This window comes from Eleutherodactylus coqui, chromosome 7 (assembly GCF_035609145.1).
Source record: "Eleutherodactylus coqui strain aEleCoq1 chromosome 7, aEleCoq1.hap1, whole genome shotgun sequence".
Taxonomy (NCBI): Eukaryota; Metazoa; Chordata; class Amphibia; order Anura; family Eleutherodactylidae; genus Eleutherodactylus; species Eleutherodactylus coqui.
The window spans coordinates 198,178,320-198,197,203 of record NC_089843.1 but is presented as its reverse complement, the minus strand read 5'-3'; the positions used below and the strand labels follow the sequence as shown (position 1 = coordinate 198,197,203).

The following is an 18,884-nucleotide window of genomic DNA, read 5'->3' as shown; positions in this document are numbered from 1 at the left end:
CCCACTCTCCCCCGCCCCCCCCCCTCACATTTGCTTGGACGAGTAATCAGTTACTCGAGAAGACCAATGCTTGCTCAAGTATCAGCCTTAAACGAGTGTGCTCGCTCATCTCTAATTCCAATGCATTAATTCAGATGGCCAATTATTAGCCGCGTAAAAACGTCCAGACGGCCGATGTTTTACAGTGTTTTTCGTTCGTCAGTTCAAACTCTTAGACTGTCGTTTCTATATAATATCAATACATAAAAATTGTAGAAACAATGCAAAATTTTTAATTAAAAGGCCTACATCAAAAATGATTGACAGCCCAAAATACATACATTTAGGTTAAAAAAATGTCCCCCAAAGGTGTCCACAGCATTTACCTTAAATAGTCACTATCTTTTCAAATAACTTGTGCTTATATGATAACCAATGTGATAAGTAGCAAAACTACAAATTACATGAAAGATCTAAATTGATACATTTTTGTGCTGAAAAATCCCTTTAAAGTGTTGGCCACTAGGGGGCTCCCTTCTTACTGCTATCCACGCTTGCCGCCAAATAATGTTACCTCTGCTACTGGAGATGGAAGAACAGAAAGTGTATATTAATTATGCTTTAAACAAGCAGATTTAGGTTTGGGGGAAAATGGTCTTCAATCTCTCTTACCTGGGTACAAGGATTAGTGCATACAAGACACTTGCAGAAAAGTATATTATGTTTTACTTGTAATCACTCAGCAGCTCGCAGGTTGATGCTTCTGTATGGTTAGCTAATATTGGGCAGTTTGGTTTAGCACTCTCATTATATTTGCCATACTTTATCACAAGGATATAGTAATCTCCTAAAGAGTATTTACAGAAGTAATATTCTGATATCCTCCGGCAGAATCTAACAGGAAACATGTTGTACTCTGAACGGACTGCTTACGATGTGACCATTTTACTCACTTCAAGAAAGTAGTCGGCTGCGTCATGCAGGAGCATCACCAAGGTACCCGCTCTGATGTAGTTGGCACAATAAGAGAATGTGATGAGAAAGATGGTGGCAAAGTGATGTACGGTCTGCTCCTTCACGTCCTGAAAATAACAGGAAAGGAAAAGAAATGAGACAAGAACCGCAGTCAAACACTTACCTGCCCAAGAGCGGCTGGTAGTTTGCCCATAAAGGGGTTCTGTCATTACAAAAAAAATTTTATATACTTACCTATTCCTTCCTCGTCAGTCTTCTTACCGGATCTTTTTCTCCCCGAACTTCTTCTGACTCCTCCAGTCCCCCGGATCACCTCACCTCCAGCCGGACGGATCCTCTTCTTCCTGTGATGTAGCGTACATTCGCTACAGTTCACTTCCTGCAGAGCAGTGAATGCCAAATCCTTTGCAGCCTGCTTTATCGTGGGGTCTCGCCACTAATGTTTTTACAGTATATCAATACGGGCGGCGAGACACCGCACATGCGCAGTTGCGGCTGCTTGCTGAAGCAGGCTGCTGAGGATTCGGCATTCCCTGCTAGGCAGTGAACGCTACGTCATTAGTGACCGGGTACACTGACCTGCTGGAAGGAGAATGTCGGCAATGTACGCGACATCACGGGAAGAAGAGGATCTGGCCGGCTGGAGGTGATGTGACCTGGGGGACTGGAGGAGCCAGGAGAAGATCGGGGAAGAGAAGCTGCGGTAAGAAGACTGACGGAGAGGGATAGGTAAGTATAGGATATTTTTTTTCTAATGACAGAACCCCTTTAAGGGAAAAGTATTATCAGAAAATTAAACATTGTTGAAATCTTTTTTTAATGTATTTTTAAGGGTGCCCACCCACTAGCGTTTTTTTACTGCGAAATTCGCAGCGTTTTTTTTTTTCTGCAGGGGTCTTTGGGCTATGGGACATGCAAAGCTAAAATCGCGATCGCGCAAAATCGCGATATCGCGGTAAATCGCGATCTTTACATTACAAGTCCCATAGACCCCCTGCAGAAAAAAAAACCCTGCGAATTTCGCAGTGAAAAAAAACGCCAGTGGGTGGGCGCCCTAATGGTGGTTTATTTCACTAATTGTTCAGTTTAAATCAGCCGTTCTCGGTCACTTATACAGCAAACAATCTGGCAATCAGAATAATCCCAGATCACGACCCTTCTGAAGTAAGCAGTGCTATAACATATATTATATCGCTCCAGCAAAGGCGTCCAGGCTTCTCTTGAACACTTCTGTTGAATTCGCCATCACCACGTCCTCAGGCAGAGAGTTCCATAGTCTCACTGCTCTTACAGTAAAGAACACCCTTCTATGTTGCTGTACAAACCTTCTTTCCTCTAGAGGTAGAGCGCCCCCATGTTACAATCCTGGGTATAATAGATAATGGGACAGATCTCTGTATTGTCCCCTGATATATCTATATGTGATCTGACCAGTGACTTGTAAAGAGGAAGAACAATGCTCTCTTCCTGTGCCCCTAGACCTCTTTTGATGCATCCCATGATCCTATTTGCCTTGGCAGCAGCTGCCTGACACTGGTTGCTCTGGTTAAGCTTACAGTTAATTAAAACCCCCAAGTCCTTTTTCATGTCCGTGTTCACCAGTGGTTTCCCATTTAGTGTGTAATGGTGACATGTATTTCCTCTGGTGATGTGCAGAACCTTACATTTATCACTGATATCGCAGCGTTAAAAAAGCGTAAGTGGGTAAGAGCTCTTACCCACTTGCGTTTTTTTTAATGCGATATCGCTGCGTTTTTTTTAACGCGGATGTTAAGGGGACTTTCTAATGTTAAAAACGCAAAGCACAAACTTGCAATGTGTTTTTAACATTAGAAAGTCCCATTGACAATCGTGTTAAAAAAAACTGCAGCGATATCGCAGCGTTGAAAAAACGCAAGTGTGGGAGCCCTTAGGGCTCCTGCACACTTGCGGTTTTCTTTTGGGTTTTTTTCACGCGATATCGCTGTGTTTTTTCACGCGGATGTCAATGGGACTTTCTAATGTTAAAAACGCAACGCACGTTTGTGCTTTGCGATTTTTGTGCGATTTGTTTTTAACATTAGAAAGTCCCATTGACATCCGCATTAAAAAAACGCAGCGATATCGCGTGAAAAAAAGTCACAAGAAAAACACAAGTGTGCAGGAGCCCTTACACCTCAGTGGCCACTTTTCTGCCCCTAACTTATCCAGATCCTTTTGCAACCTTAGGGCTTATTCAGACGACCTTATATTGGATGCGTTTTCACGCTGAGCCGATATACGGTGTCATTGTCTGCATGGGGGGAGGATGGAAGAGCCAGAAGCAGGAATTGAGCTCCCGCCCCCTCTCCGCCCCTTGCCACTATTTGCAATAGGAGGGGGCGGGATGGGGCGTAGCTAAACCATGAAGCTTAGCTCCTCCCCCATCCTGCCCCTCATATTGCAAATAGTGACAAAGGGCAGGAGCTCAGTTCCTGCTCCTGGCTCTTCCACCCTTCCCCCCGCAGACAAAGCCAAAAACGCATCGCGTCAAAATCGCAATTTACCGCAAAATCGTGATTTTGCGCAATGCGATTTTAACATTAACAAGTCCCGTAGACTCCTAAAGAAAAAAAAAACGCTGCAAATTTCGCAGTGAAAAAGAACTGTAGTGGGTAGTCACCCTTATTCTGTCCTCTCTTTTGTTAATTTCTTTACATAGTTTTGTATCATCTGCAAATATTGATATTTTACTGTGAAATCCTTCCACCAGGTCATTAATATATAAAATAAGGGTCTCATAAATAATTCCTATTTACATATGCAAGCACTAGCAATTTTATGTCAAGCAAGCCTATCCACCCAATGAGCTAAACTGTCTTTCCTGTAACTGCATTTAAGTTAACAGGGTAAAATAGAAGGGATGCAGTCAAACTACGGGTGCATTCAGATGACCGTATATCGGCTGGGTTTTCACGCCCAGCCGATATACGGTGTCCCTCTCTGCAGGGGAAGGAAGCTGAAAGGGGCGGGAGCAGTGCACTGAGCTCCCGCCTCCTATAACCCCCTCTCCGACGCTCGCCACTATTTGCAATGGGAGGGGCGGAACAGGGGTGGGGCCAAGTGCCAGACTGTAGCTCCGCCTCCGTTCCGCTCCTCCCATTTCAAATAGTGGCGGGGGGCGGAAAGGAGGCGGGAGATCAGTGCACTCTTCCAGCTTCCTTCCCCTGCAGAGAGGGACGCCGTATATCGGCTGGGCGTGAAAACCCGGCTGATATATGATCGTCTGAATGCACCCTTAAGAAGAGAGATGCGTAATCTAATTTCAGGTTATTTACTAGAGATGAGCGATAACTACTCGAGCGAGTAGTGCCTTATTCGAGTACCTGCCCGCTTGTCTCTAAAGGTTCGGCTGCCAGCGGGGGGCGGGGAGCGGCGGGGGAGAGCGGGGAGGAACTCTCACTCTTCACCCCCCCCCCCCCCCCCGCAACTCACCGCTCACCCGCGCTGGCAGCCAAATCTTTAGAGACGAGCGGGCAGGTACTCGCATAAGGCACTACTCGCTTGAGTAGTTTGCCTTAGCGAGTATGCTCGCTCATCTCTATTATTCACATGTGATAGCTTCTCACTTTTCTCTTTCACCATAAAACAAGCAGCCAGACACAAACACACTTACCTTCCTCTTTATATCAAAAGCCAAAGTAATGAGCATTGATGAGTAAAATCCCAGCTGCAGCATGTAATAGCCGTACAATGAGGACTCCAACGGCTTCGGAGAAAAAGAAGGAACAAATTACATTTCCCACTGTAGGCTACACGGTGAAGCTGCACAACTTCAAAGCAAACAAATGCGATTGGTCTTTTTAACTATATACATCCAATAATATGCTGAAACCAGACTGGATGGAGTTACTACAGTCTGATTTTTTTGAGTAAATTATCAAATGGGTGAAAGAGAAGCAGGTTATTCTCCCGTACGCGCTGTATAGTCATATGAATGAAGAATTACCACAATGAACTCCCGATCTTAATTAACGTATTTCATGCTATTCACACGGGCGGTTGCTGCTTATTGGCAAAAAATACCCTGAGGCAACGAAAGCCATTGATCAGCAAAAATACTTAGAATGACTAATAATGCTTAATTAGGGCCTGCTGTCTTCTTTTCCCAGCATTGTGTGCAGAGTAACTCCTTCCTTCCCCCTCACTTTTTTCCAGCTTCCATAGAAGTCTATGGGAGCTTCCAGCGTATTTCGGCAAAAGATAGGGCAAGACCTATCTTTTGATGCAGCGTATAAATTTGGCCACATAGGTGCTATTTTTCCGGCCATCATTTTTTTACGCACCCAGAAATCGGTCATCTGAATGAGTACATTGGAATCCAATGCTTCACGTGGTTGCAATTTTTGACCGATTTTTTTACGTGGCTAAATACCAGTGTTAACACAGTCGTGTGAATAAGACCTTCATCTGCTGACTTGGCTCCCTCTTGAGCAACCATTGGTTTTAATAGTTATGTTGTTAACTATCATTTTTGTTCTCTTATTGGTTCTTTTCTGTATTTAAAGACTGGTTATTCTGTAGAACAGGGTTTCCCAAAGTGGGCTCTGTGAGTGATTGTCAGGGGCGTCCTACGGAGGGTCTAGGTCCCCGCTGTACTCACCCCTGTAACTGTGTCCGGACAGCCTGTACTGAGGAAGTGAGCGTGCAGGACTGTGGCCGACATAGCAACATGGATCATATGAGCCCGCTCCGGTCATGTGATCTGTGTTGCTGTGCTGACCACAGTCCTGCACGCTCATTTCCTAACTACAGGTTTTCCCGACACCGCTACAGGGGTGAGTAGAGCGGGGACAAATGGCGGATTATAATAGGGGTGATTGGGGTGACCGCCCCGGGGCTGAGACTCCAGAGTAATCTGCAATGCAAAACCTATCCCTGCATCTAAAGAGCATTGCGGCAATGGGGAAGCCTAATACTACTAGGGTCGCATTGGAGGAGCCTATTAATACTGGGGCAATATAGGGGTCCATATTACTACTAGGGCCCATATAGGTGACGCTATTACTACTGGGGCCAATGTAGGGGACACTATTATTACTGGTGCCAGAATATGGGTCTCTATTACTACTGGGGCTACAATATGGATCACTATTACTACTGGTACCACCAATATAGGGGACACTTACTATTTGGGCAACCAATATAGGGGACACTACTACTACTGGGACCAATATAGGGAACACTATTACTACTGGGACCAATATAGGGTATGCTATTACTAGTGTGGCCGCAATAGGGGTCACTATAATTATTGGGGCCAACATAGCGGACTACTGGGGCCAATATAGGGGATGCTCTTACTACTGGGGCCAATATAAGGAGTCACTATTACTACACGGGGTGGATTTACAGCAGCAGTGCATGAAAATTTGAAAATCTCATTCACACGTTGTTGAAAAAAACTACACAAAACCCGTGCAGATATTGACATGCGGTGCGGGATGTAATTCCAGAGCATGTTAATTTTTAATATAATGTATATCAATAGCCCATTCAGCGCTCGAGCATTCCTCCCTGTGTTTTTTTTAATTTTAAACGGCAGTGTCCTTTTTATAATGAAGGAGGCAAAAGTCATATGTTGTGATAAGCCACGCCCCTAACCCCTCCCTTGACCACACCCTCCATGGGGTTTCACTGCTGAAGAAAGATATGCTATAAATAAGAACTTTGTTCGCAACGTAAGCGTAATTTTGAAAGATGTTTTTTAACTCCTGAAATTTAAATAAAACACAGTTTTTATGCTGGAATCCACGGAATTGCTGGAGTTTTGTTTCTACTGCTATTGATGGTGACCATGCATTCGTCAGAGAATAATTCCATGCGGTGAGCTGGAGTCTGGAATCGCATTAATGGCCTGTAGATTTCTTTACTTGGTAGTAAAGGAAATCTACAAGCCAAGTTGTGGTCAGAGAGCAAGAATGACAATATGAGTAGGCCGTTAATAGTAGATTTTGGGGGTCCACCAACCAAGACTCTTACCAATCAGTAGTTTGTAAGGCCACTGATCTAGTGTATGGAACAGATATGTTACCGGAAACACACTGCAGTGGCCGGAGATGGTATTGAAGGCAAAGTTCCCATACACTCTACTCTTGCTGACCTTTCCTGAGGATAGGTCCTCAATAGTTGAGTCCTGGAAGCCCATTATATTTAGACAAGACACCAAAATTAATTAAGACTCTAGCTCAAACCTCTAAACTCATTAAACATATTTAGACCCAAAATCAGATGCCTAAACTCATTTTAACCACAGATTAGACCATTAAACACATGTAGACCCCAGATCAGACTCTTAGGGTGCATTCACACGAACGTATATCAGCTCGGTTTTTACGCCGCGCCGATATACGTCGTCCTCATCTGCAAGGGGGGGGGGGGGGGGATGGAAGAGCCAGGAGCAGGAACTGAGCTCCCGCCCCCTCTCCGCCCCTCTGCACTATTTGTAATGAAAGGAGGTGGAACGGGGGCGAGGCTAAGTTCTGCGAATTAGCACCGCCCCCGTCCTGCCTCTCCACATTGCAAATAGTGTAGAGGGGCAGAAAGGAGGCAGAGAGGGGGCGGGAGCTCAGTTCCTGCTCCTGGCTCTTCCATCCCCCCGCAGATGAGGATGACGTATATCGGCTTGGCGTGAAAACCGAGCTGATATACGTTCATCTGAATGCAGCCTTATACTCATACAGACTCCAGATTAGACACCTAAAATTAATCTGACCCAATACAATCCTACAATGATTTCAGCCCCCAGACATGATCATACTATTAATAACAAAAATAGTAATAAAATAATTATGTATAAAACATTCTAAATCTGGTCTGCATTGGAAGCTTGGGTACAGAGCCCTAATGGTTCCTGTTGGCTCATCTGCTGTCATACATGCATTGCAAGTGTCCTGACAGTAAGTACTCCTGGTACCGGCCATACAGTAAATATGCCATAAATGTCTATTATTGGAACACAAGAATGCATGTTTATCTGAGCCCCCCCCCCAGGGCCCCATATGATTTCATTACTAATCACATTACAGGGAAAGATTAAACATCTTCAGTAGATAGCGCTTGTGATACTCACCTGATAGGGATAATCTGTCCAGAATTCCTGCTGGTCCCAAAACCATGGCTTCTAAAAGAAGAAATCACAGCATGTATAAAGGTACCCCGCAGGGACAGCGGCGAGTTTACAAAAATGTCTCATGAATGTTCAGATTAAAGCCAGATACAGCGGTAAGGAATAAGCAGGGCATTGGAGATCCTTACGTAGCTGATAGGAAAAGCGGTGCAAAGTTGTTCCTACGTAGAAGTAGTGTTACCTATCTAGAACATCATCTTTTTGTATGTAGCATTAGATCATGCTAAACAGATAGAGAATAGGACCGTGCTCAGACCCTGAGACAACTAGGGGAGGCTTCGGAGGCCGTATTTACATGAGAGTGAGCGATACCTGTCCAAAAACCTCAGACAACGCAATCTTACACCTGTGACTTAACATGCGATTGCAATGAGTTTATTGAGGAAAAAACCATTGCATCGCTGCACATGCCCTTTAAACGTGTATTTTTCAAACACGTGGAAATGGCATCGCACTCATATGAAACTCACATTTACATGCGAGTGTAATGTGTTTTTTTTTTTGTTGCTCCCACGGAAAATAATTGGCAATTCCAGAACAGAATCTTTCAAAAATAGGACAAGCTGTGAGTTTTCTATCCATTGCAAGGGTTTACCACTATCCGTTCTGGATCCTGCACAAATGTCATAGCTCTATTATAAACTAGTTATGATGCTAGTGTTAAAAGGGTATCTCCGACTCCGAGAGGTGGCCTGGGCTACAGAAAAAAAACTGGATGTGAAAGTTATAATGTCTCTAAATTTGTGTTAGGGTAGTGTTACATCCAAACAGGACGTGCAGGACAAACAAACACAAAGAAGCACAATCGTGTGCAACTAAAGTAACAAAACCAAAGCACATAGCAGATATAAAACTAAATAATACACCAATGTAAGGGCCGCAGGGTGACAATATAGTAGAAAACAGAAAACTAAACCAAAAGGGAAAATCTATCCTTAAAAAATCCTTACCCAGGTGGGGCCACTACCTAATCGGCAGGTTGATCGCTCTGATAAAGAGCGGACCTGAATGCGAACCTCGGCCACCAAGAAGTCCCTACCAGGGAACACTGAACGTAATAGGAACAGTAGCAAGGATTAACAACGGTAGTACTTAGCTCAGCAACAGTCTACAGGAAAGAACAGGAGCTCCAGAAACAGCCTGTGCACCTCAGCAACCCCAGGAGGATACTAAATTGACCAGAGCTGCAGTCAAGCCAAAGCCAGACTATATAGGGCAGGACAACTAGAACCAGGTGAGAACCGACATCACTCACCTGACACTACGTCCCTCAGAAGCAGGAAAGGCAAAGACACAGCTAAAACCTGTCCCGGACTGAGGCCAATATAGGGAACACTATTACTACTGGGACCAATATAGGGTATGCTATTACTAGTGTGGCCGCAATAGGGATCACTAAGGGGACGATACCAGCACAGCTACAATAGGTAGTCACCTGAGATAACACGCTGGCCAGGTGACCCCCTAACACCAATTTAGAGACCATAAAACTTTCATGTTTTTAAGGCTGGATTCAGACGAACGTATATCGGCTGGGTTTTCACGCCCAGCCAATATACGGCATCTCTCTCTGCAGGGGGGGAGGCTGGAAGAGCCAGGAGCAGTGCTCTGAGCTCCCGCCCCCTCTCCGCCCCTCTGCACTATTTGCAATGAGGAGAGGCGGGACAAGGGCGGAGCTAATTCTTGGAACTTAGCCCCGCCCTGTCCCACCTCCTTTCATTGCAAATAGTGCAGAGGGGCGGAGAGGGGGTGGAGAGAAGGCAGAGAGGGAGCGGGAGCTCTGTTCCTGCTCCTGGCTCTTCCATCCTCCCGCCCCTGCAGATTAGGACACTGTATATCGGCTCGGCGTGAAAACCGAGCCGATATACGGCCGTCTGAATCCACCCCAACAGTGGACTAATTAAGTATTTACTCCTTCACTGATCCTGTTCTGGTATTGTTTTAAGTGCAAATTAATCACACCATGTCTGTGCCTTTTCAGAAGTATGTGTGCATGTATATATATATATTTATGTATGCGTCTTCGGATCTATTCCATTAACCCTGAAGAAGAACCATAACTTGGTCCTCAGCTTGCTATACCATCATGTATTTTTGTTAGCCATTAAAAGGTATCATATCTACAAGATTACTTGGTTTCTCTTGCTGAGAATAATCACATTATCATGAGTTGTGGATATAGCATAGCGCTATGCTGCTTCTGTAACTCACATTCACTTTGATAGGCTGTTTTATGTTGTTTGCCTAACTCCTTTGTCTCTTTCAGTAATACCGGCCAATTTTGGATGTTCTTACCTCAGCCATGATAGAACAGGATGGGAATACACCATTTAAATTGATCCTCCAGTTTCGGGACACATTTCTGTCCCAAGACCAGAGAGAAAAGGAGTATATTACTTTACCTACAGGGATTTTTTTTCTTGTACAGATTCTATATGAATCTGTGACAACGGATATTATGACATGCAGCATGGTATTGTATATTATGAAGTGTCCTCCCATAGAAGCAATGCCGCATTGCATATATTATAAAAGGAACATACTTACATTGATTAGTAAAGCAAATCCAGTGAGGAATGATATCAAGTACATAGTGAACCTCCAGCTAGAAAAAACATATAAAAAAGTTTATAATAATTTCCACGGCAATGTTTATATTTATAGTGTCCATCCATATTACCAACCAAAAATACAAACAGATGTGATTAAAGGGAATATTGGTTTCATATTTACATCTGGGGTTTCGCTTTCCTACTCCGTTCGGGGAGCAGGAAAGGGGAATCCCTGCAGATGAATGGCTCTGTTTCAGGACGGAACCAAACAGCGCCGGATGGACCCCATTGACTATAATGGGGTCTGTTCGGTTTCCGCTCAGGTTCCCATCTTTTAGAGAGAAGAAAAAGCGCTGCATGCCATAAACTTAATTTATGTCTTATAGGACATGACAGGTTCCCATTAACATGGATTCCCAGTTCTTAAAAACTGATGACCTATCAACAGGATAACTGATTAGTGGGTATCTGCCGCCTGGGAACCCAGCTGATCAACTGTTCACCAGGCCAATTTCACTGTGTACGGAGCAGGAAGCAGATATCTCTGTATTTGTGCAGTAGCCGCACATAGTATGCGATTCCATGCCAGGCGACTACACAATGGACAGAGATTCTTCTTAGTATATACACATAGATATCAGTTATATTCTCTTCAATACAAATACACAGAGGTCAGTTAGATTCTCCCCAGTATATACACATACAGGTCAGGTAGATTCTCCTCAGTATATACACACAGAGGTCAGTTATATTCTCAGTATATACACATAGAGGTGATGTGGATTCTCCTCAGTATATACACAGAGAGGTCAGTTAGTTTCTCGTCAGTATGCACAAACAGAGGCAAGTTATATTCTCCTCAGAATATGCACATACAGGTCAGGTAGATTCTCCTCAGTATATACACACAGAGGTCAGTTATATTCTCAGTATATACACATCGAGGTGATGTGGATTCTCCTCAGTATATACACAGAGAGGTCAGTTAGTTTCTCCTCAGTATGCACAAACAGAGGCAAGTTATATTCTCCTCAGTATATGCACATAGAGGTGAGGTAGATTCTCCTCAGTATATACACATAGAGGTCCAATAGATTCTCCTCAGTATATACACATAGAGGTGAGGTAGATTCTCCTCAGTATATTCACAGAGGTGAGGTAGATTCTCTTCAGTATATACACCTAGAGGTGAGGTAGATTCTCCTCAGTATATGCACATAGAGGTAAGGGAAAATTCTCCTCAGTATATACACATAGAGGTGAGGTAGATTCTCCTCAGTATATACACATAGAGGTGAGGTAGATTCTCCTCAGTATATACACATAGAGGTGAGGTAGATTCTCCTCAGTATATACACATACAAGTGAGGTAGACTCTCCTCAGTATATACACATAGAATTGAGGTAGATTCTCCTCAGTATATACACATAGAGGTGAGGCAGATTCTCCTCAGTATGTACACATAGAGGTGAGGTAGATTCTCCTCAGTATATACATATGCAAGTGAGGTAGACTCTCCTCAGTATATACACATAGAATTGAGGTAGATTCTCCTCAGTATATACACATACAGGTGAGGTAAGACACTCCTCAGTATATACACATAGAATTGAGGTAGATTCTCCTCAGTATATACACACAGAGGTCAGTTAGATTCTCCTCAGTATATACACACAGAGTTGAGGTAGATTCTCCTCAGTATATACACATAGAGGAGCGTTAGATTCTCCTCAGTATAAACACACAGAGGTCAGTTATATTCTCAGTATACACACAGGTCAGTTATATTCTCCTTAGTATACTATGCACACATAAAGGTGAGGTAGATTCTCCTCAGTATACAAATCATTTCCCCAAGCTTTATGTTTTCTGAGAAAAGAACTCTCTCATGTATTGCGGATTTTCGCAAGTTTTTAACACATAGAATTGAATATTAATGTTGCGACCCCTTTACTTTTCCTTCCTATTTAGGACATAAAGAATGGTCGTGGCAAATTTCACGTTTGTGTGGTACAGATGTGTTATTAGTTACATTACATTACATAGTGCATACTTACTTTTGCACTTAGAATTGCATAATTAAGTTGCGACCCCTTTACTTTTCCTATTTAGAACCTAAACAATGGTCGCACCAAATTTCAAGTTTGTATGGCACCGATAAGTTAAAGAATTATTGGCGAATAAGTCAATCAGTGAGTAAACATAGTGGACACAATGAATCAAGACCTGAAAGACTAGTTTAATAGTTGACTAATCATTAAAAAACATTTGTTGGGAATTATTGGAAATAATCTGCTATTAAAATGATAAAGAGAAAAGTAATAAGGTAGAATGCAGACAAATAAACGATGAAAACCAATTAATCGACAGAGACGAGGGATGGATAAAAAGTAACTACTCATAGAACCCATAATATTAGTGGGAAATAAAATAGCAAAGGAGTGTATAAAAAATATTAAATACATACAGATATTAAATAAGAACAACGAAAACATAAAACTATATCAGAGGGGTGAGAGGCTGAATGGCTCTACAGCTAGTCAATAGCTGGAGGATGGAGATGGTATATAATATATATAGAAGGGCAACGAGTAGACACAAACAAATAAATACATAGAGGTGGTGGCACCTCCGTACATAAAATTGAGGTAATGATAACTACATATAAGTGATAGGATGATTGACATTAACGGTAACTGATTACCAGTGGAATTACCGTATATACCGGCGTATAAGACGACTTTTGAACCCCGAAAAATCTGCTCTGCAGTCGGGGGTCGTCTTATGCGCCGGTAATACAAAAAAAAAAAAGTGTAAAAAAAAAAAATTTTATTACTCACCTCCCACGGCGTTCTGTCGCGCTCCGGCAGGATGTCGCTCGCTCCGGCAGGCTGTCGCTGGCTCCTCGTCCCCACCGCAGCATAGCTTTCTGAATGCGGGGCTTGAAATCCCCGCTTCCAGAAAGCTAATACACACGCCGGCAGCCATGACAGCATTGAATGGCTGTGATTGGCTAAAGCACACGTGGCTTCAGCCAATCACACTATTCAATGACATCATTGAATGGCTGTGATTGGCTGAAGGCGCACGTGTTAGCAATCACACCCATTCAATGATGTCATTGAATAGTGTGATTGGCTGAAGCCACGTGTGCTTTAGCCAATCACAGCCATTCAATGCTGTCATGGCTGCCGGCGTGTGTATTAGCTTTCTGGAAGCGGGGATTTCAAGCCCCACATTCAGAAAGCTATGCTGCGGCGGGGACGAGGAGCCAGCGACAGCCTGCCGGAGCGAGCGACATCCTGCCGGAGCGCGACAGAACGCCGTGGGAGGTGAGTAATAAAATTTTTTTTTTTTCTCCACTGAATACCGGCGTATAAGGTGACAGTTGGGGGGTCGTCTTATACGCCCCGTCGCCTTATACGCCGGTATATACGGTAAGATATATAGTATGCATAAAAGGACATATGATTGCAGAAAAAAATTCACACGCGAGTCTCTTTTTTTCCCTTTGATATCCTCCGAGTCCTTTTTTGTTATTTTTTTCATAACTGTGGTTCTCAATAAGTAATCTACCTGTTGGGGTGAGCTTGTGGCCTTCAGGACATGGGCTGGACTACACAGTCCCAGTGCTCAACAAGCACAGATCCAACATCTTAAACAAGTTTTTCTTGCACGGCGTCTCTTGCCACTTTCCAGTAGCACATAAGTCTGACTCCCATGCACTTCTCTATTAGGCCGCTATCACACTGTCAAAGGCGATATCAGGCCATGATTTACAGACCGATAATGCACTTTCCACCATGTGAAAGCCCCGTGGATGCAAGGCTGTTTTCACTTCCCCGCGGGGGTGAAGGGATTCCCCCATCAGCGATGAAAGGATTTTCCCGCCGGCGATGAAGGAATTCATGTAAAAACGGCCTTGCATCATTATGGGGAATTCCTTCATCCCTGCCGGGGATGAAGGGATTCCTCAGATCCCACGCCAATGATGAAGGGGTTCCCCCACCGTGGCTGTCAATGCTGCGGCACAGGATTGCGGAGTTTTCCCATTGCTTTCAATGGTGCTGGGCGATATCACAAAAAGATTGAACATGCTGCGATTATTTTTGCACGCAACATTGCGTGAGTGAAAACATCACAAATGTGAAAGAAACCATTGAAAAACATTGCTTTCATAATTATGCGTTTTCACTCACTCTCGCATTACGCAAAAATCACACGATTTTATTGCCAGTGTGAAGGCACTCTAACACCCGTCGAGCAGATTTCATGAAATGTTCAAAATAGATTTGTTAGTTTGCGACAAGAAACTATCTGGATTTTTAAACGAGGTACATTAGTTCCTAATGAAGTATCAAGAGTAAATACTTAGTTTTATTATTTTAACTGCTCGGTTAGCAAGCAGCAGTGGTAAACACGTTTCAGGGCAAAACCCCTTTATTAGTTCAGCTGGATTACATACTATAAATAGGCAATGATAAATGAAGAATAAGGTTCGAGCAAAAAAAATAAAATGATGACAAAAGGTGAAAAATATATAAAAACACGTATGAGGTGCTAAAACAGAAATGTGAAACTACAGTTGCAAAATTAAATAAAAAACAAATGTTTATAATCAAACGATAATAGTAATAATAAGAAGTATATTGAGAAAGGGCATACAGGTCATAAAAGGTGGGGTAGAAGGTTAATAGATGCGGATGGCAGGGATGAGCAGTATGGGAAAGAGGTGGAGGTAGGCAAAAAAGGATAGGGAGGTATGGGAAAGTAGGAAGGAGGTGGGATGGAGGAGAACAGGTGGAAGATGGGGATCGCTGAAGTGACAGCTGATGGTGGAGCAGCAGGGTGGCTGCGGAAGGTAGCGTTGCCTTATACGGCAGGTTGCTGGCATCGAGAGGGGTGTAATAAGAGGAACATATCAGTGTAGGGTGCAGCGGTCAGCCCAAGAGAAAATGTCACAAGGATGTCAACAGGACAAAGGGTTTAAATGCCCACGGGAAATAGGTGGGAAATTCAAACTCAGAGAGTTGATGCGGGAAAAAAGCATAGATAGGCAGGGGAAAAAAGAGACAGGATGGACAGGAATTGAACATTGCAGAGAAAGAGAGAAGAATGGGCAGGTATGAGAAAAACTGGAGGGGAAAGATCATGAATGGTGGAGGACAGGGAAAGGATCAAAATATTATAGAAGAGAAGATGGATGGTGGAAGGAAGAGAGGGGACTTATAAGCAGTATATGATCAGAATAAATTAGGATGGAAAATAAAAAGAAAAAAAAAATGTGACAGTAATAAAATAAATAAAAATATGATTGCAAGTGCACGCCAAAAACAGATGCATGTGTAACGCCCAAATGAACTTACTGTTGTGAGTGGCAGGAGGCCTAGGCCTTGTTACGTGACGCAAACACTGTAACTGGACACTTGGGGTGATATGCCGCAGAAATAACGGAGTCGAATGCAGTATAGTTTAGTAATCTGAGAGTGTTTAGATTTACTAACTTTGAAATTTGCAGTAACAACTTGAATACACAGTTCTCTGTAAACAGATTTGCAGAAAGTACACCAAAATGCAGCACTAAACAGGCAATTTGCATACAACAAGAAGGTACAGCAGCATTGATATTAAAGATACTCTGACTTCAACGCTCTTTCACTTCCTTTCCTAGAGATTGGTTAACTAGACAATTTCCCCACTAGTGGATTTAGATGAATAACTGAGTTAGATTTGAATGAAGGATTTATGAAGCAGAGGGACAAGTGGCTGTAATGCTAATCTTGGCTTTGACTTCACCAGGTAGCTATAACTCACTGTTTGTGGAAGATGGACCTCAGAAAGGTTCTTCTTTTTCCTCCGCTGTGGTGCCAAGGGAGTGGGTTTTCACCTTACTCCACGTTGGTGACAAATGTGCTGTAACTGACTCATCCTCTCCGTAAACTGGACTGCAACCTCTCCTCCCTCACACCTGGCTGAGTCTACCTAACTGCTCATTGTCACTCTCTTTATCACCTCTCTTTCCTTCCCGCACTTCTGGACTCTTCCCACTCTTGCATAGGGACTTGTATTTTTGTTTTTCGCCCTTGGGGCTCTGGACCAGTGAAATTAAACCTGACTGTCAGCCAATGAGAGACCAGCTGACATCAGTGTTAAGCTCTAGGTTTAAGGAAGAAGGGGAGACACAGGGTCTCTCCCACAGACGTCACCTTCTACATCTATGGATGGCATGCAGACAGGTGTGACACGACAAGTGTGCTGCTAGTGTTCTGTAAGACCCGCTTGGCCACTACAGCTCCCCCTTACTTAAAAACACAGCCACCCTCGGCTGTACTGAGCTGCGAGGGGCGGAAAGATGTGCCCAACAGGTATGTGTGATAGAACATAAATTTTGAGTTTGGTTGGGTTAGGATGGAATTCTAGATCCCAGCTTGCTGTGGGGCACTTTCATAGCTCTTCTCCCCAAAAATACAAAGAAAATGCATAAAATTTCAATGCAATAAGGACATAAGGGAAATGTACTGTATGGTAGGCAACCTGTAAGGAAGGGAGTTTGAGGTTAGACAACAAGCATGGCACAACATTACTTTTGAGGGCTATGCAAAACTTGGCATGTATGTTTTGGAAGAAAACATGCAACAACAACAACAGCTTGATTCTTTGCAAACCTTCTGTTGATGGCATAACAGCCGCTAGGATGTGCAAGAGTCCATGGGAAACAAAATAAGTCCACAATGCCATGTTGTGGTGCACTAATACAAGCGTCTCTGGAAAGAGGATAGAAGAAATGTGAACATAAACAACAAAAGTGATAGCAAACTTCAAGCAGTCCTTTTAGGCACACGTCTTAAATATTGCCATAACTTATAACTTGGAACTGTAGGACACACTGAGTAGTATCTCAGCGCAATAAGCTTGGTTGCGGCAAATGTTGCAATAAATAAAAGGCATTTCTGAATCCATAGGATTGATAAAATGTTAGTTATGTTTACAAAGTCTACTCCAGGAGTATTGGTGGTGGTTGGCCATGTGTGGACCTGGTGGATCTTCTTAGGACTGTGGGCAACGCTGGTAGTCTTCTCCTTGGAATTGACGATGATGTTGGGGAAGCAGGTGTAGAGTTGGATGCATTGGATGAAGTGGAAGAACTTGAATGTGAAGATGATGGTGATGTTCTTGCAGAATTGGGCAATGGTGCGTGGAATACTAGACATGAGAATGGATTCAAATACCAGAGCAATTCATTTTCCAGACTGAATGGAGATGGACATTTCTTGACTGATCGGGGAGTTGATTTGATGATTTCCTCTTCTTCTTCTGAGTCAGTAGATGAAGTAGGTTGGGCAAGGCAAATTTTAAGGCGGTTACGGTGGACAACTTGGATCTTTCCATCAGGATGGGCTATGCAGTAGAGTCCTTTTTCTGGAGATATGGCTGTGATGGGTGGGTGAGTTTCCATCAGGTGTCTAATTTCCCAACTTAATACTCTTTCTTCAACCAGACCTGGTCTCCAATTTGTAGGTCTGACGCATGGACATGTTTTTCAAAATCAGGAGCTTGTTTTTCTCTTTGCTCTTCCAAGCAGGTGTCAACAATTTCTTTGGCCTCCTTAAGTCTTCTTTGATGTATCCAGTCTGATGTAGGCAGTGGGTTGTGATCATCAGCTACTTGAATTCCTAGTTTTAGATTAGAGGGCAATCTTCCTTGGCGGCCAAACATTAAATACTATGGGGTATATCCTGTAGAGCAATGTGGGGTATTGTTGTAAGTGTAGATTAACTCAGGTAGTAACGTGGGCCAATATTCTCTTTGTTTGGATGTGATAGCTCTGAGCAACTCTAGTATGGTCCGATTTGCCTTTTCACAGAGTCCATTTCCTTGGGGATGATAAGCGGTGGTACAAAGCTTCTTACAGTTATATGTGGCGCATAATTCTTGGAAAACTTGTGATTCAAACGATGGTCCTCTTAGAAAGTATTTGGTCAGGGCATCCATAACTGAGGATCAAATGCTTCCAAATGATGGCAGCAATGGTTCTGGCAGTGAGATCTTTGACAGTGATGGCAACTGTAAATTTGGTGTAGTGATCAAATAAAGTGAGTACATAACTATACCGGGACTTGTTTCTACTTTTAGATGGTCGATGGCGAGGATTTCCATGGGCTTGGTGGTGATGATGGGATGTAATGGGGCTCTTTGGTCATTTTGGGCTCTCCTTTTTACTTCACAGACT

At 43.3% G+C, this 18,884-nt stretch overlaps 1 protein-coding gene across 3 annotated transcripts in view; it reads right to left on the bottom strand.

The window, feature by feature from the left end:
- The window catches only part of LOC136573073 (ceramide synthase 4-like), a 91,652-nt gene that overhangs the window by 23,245 nt on the left and 49,523 nt on the right, over window positions 1-18,884 (bottom strand). For all 3 annotated transcript variants that reach the window (XM_066574227.1, XM_066574228.1, XM_066574229.1), the window contains 4 exons: window positions 10,649-10,706; window positions 8,045-8,095; window positions 4,589-4,681; window positions 933-1,061 (listed from right to left, as the gene is read on the bottom strand). In XM_066574227.1, coding sequence (XP_066430324.1) covers window positions 933-1,061; window positions 4,589-4,681; window positions 8,045-8,095; window positions 10,649-10,706 — 331 coding nt within the window. The remainder of the gene's footprint in view (window positions 1-932; window positions 1,062-4,588; window positions 4,682-8,044; window positions 8,096-10,648; window positions 10,707-18,884) is intronic.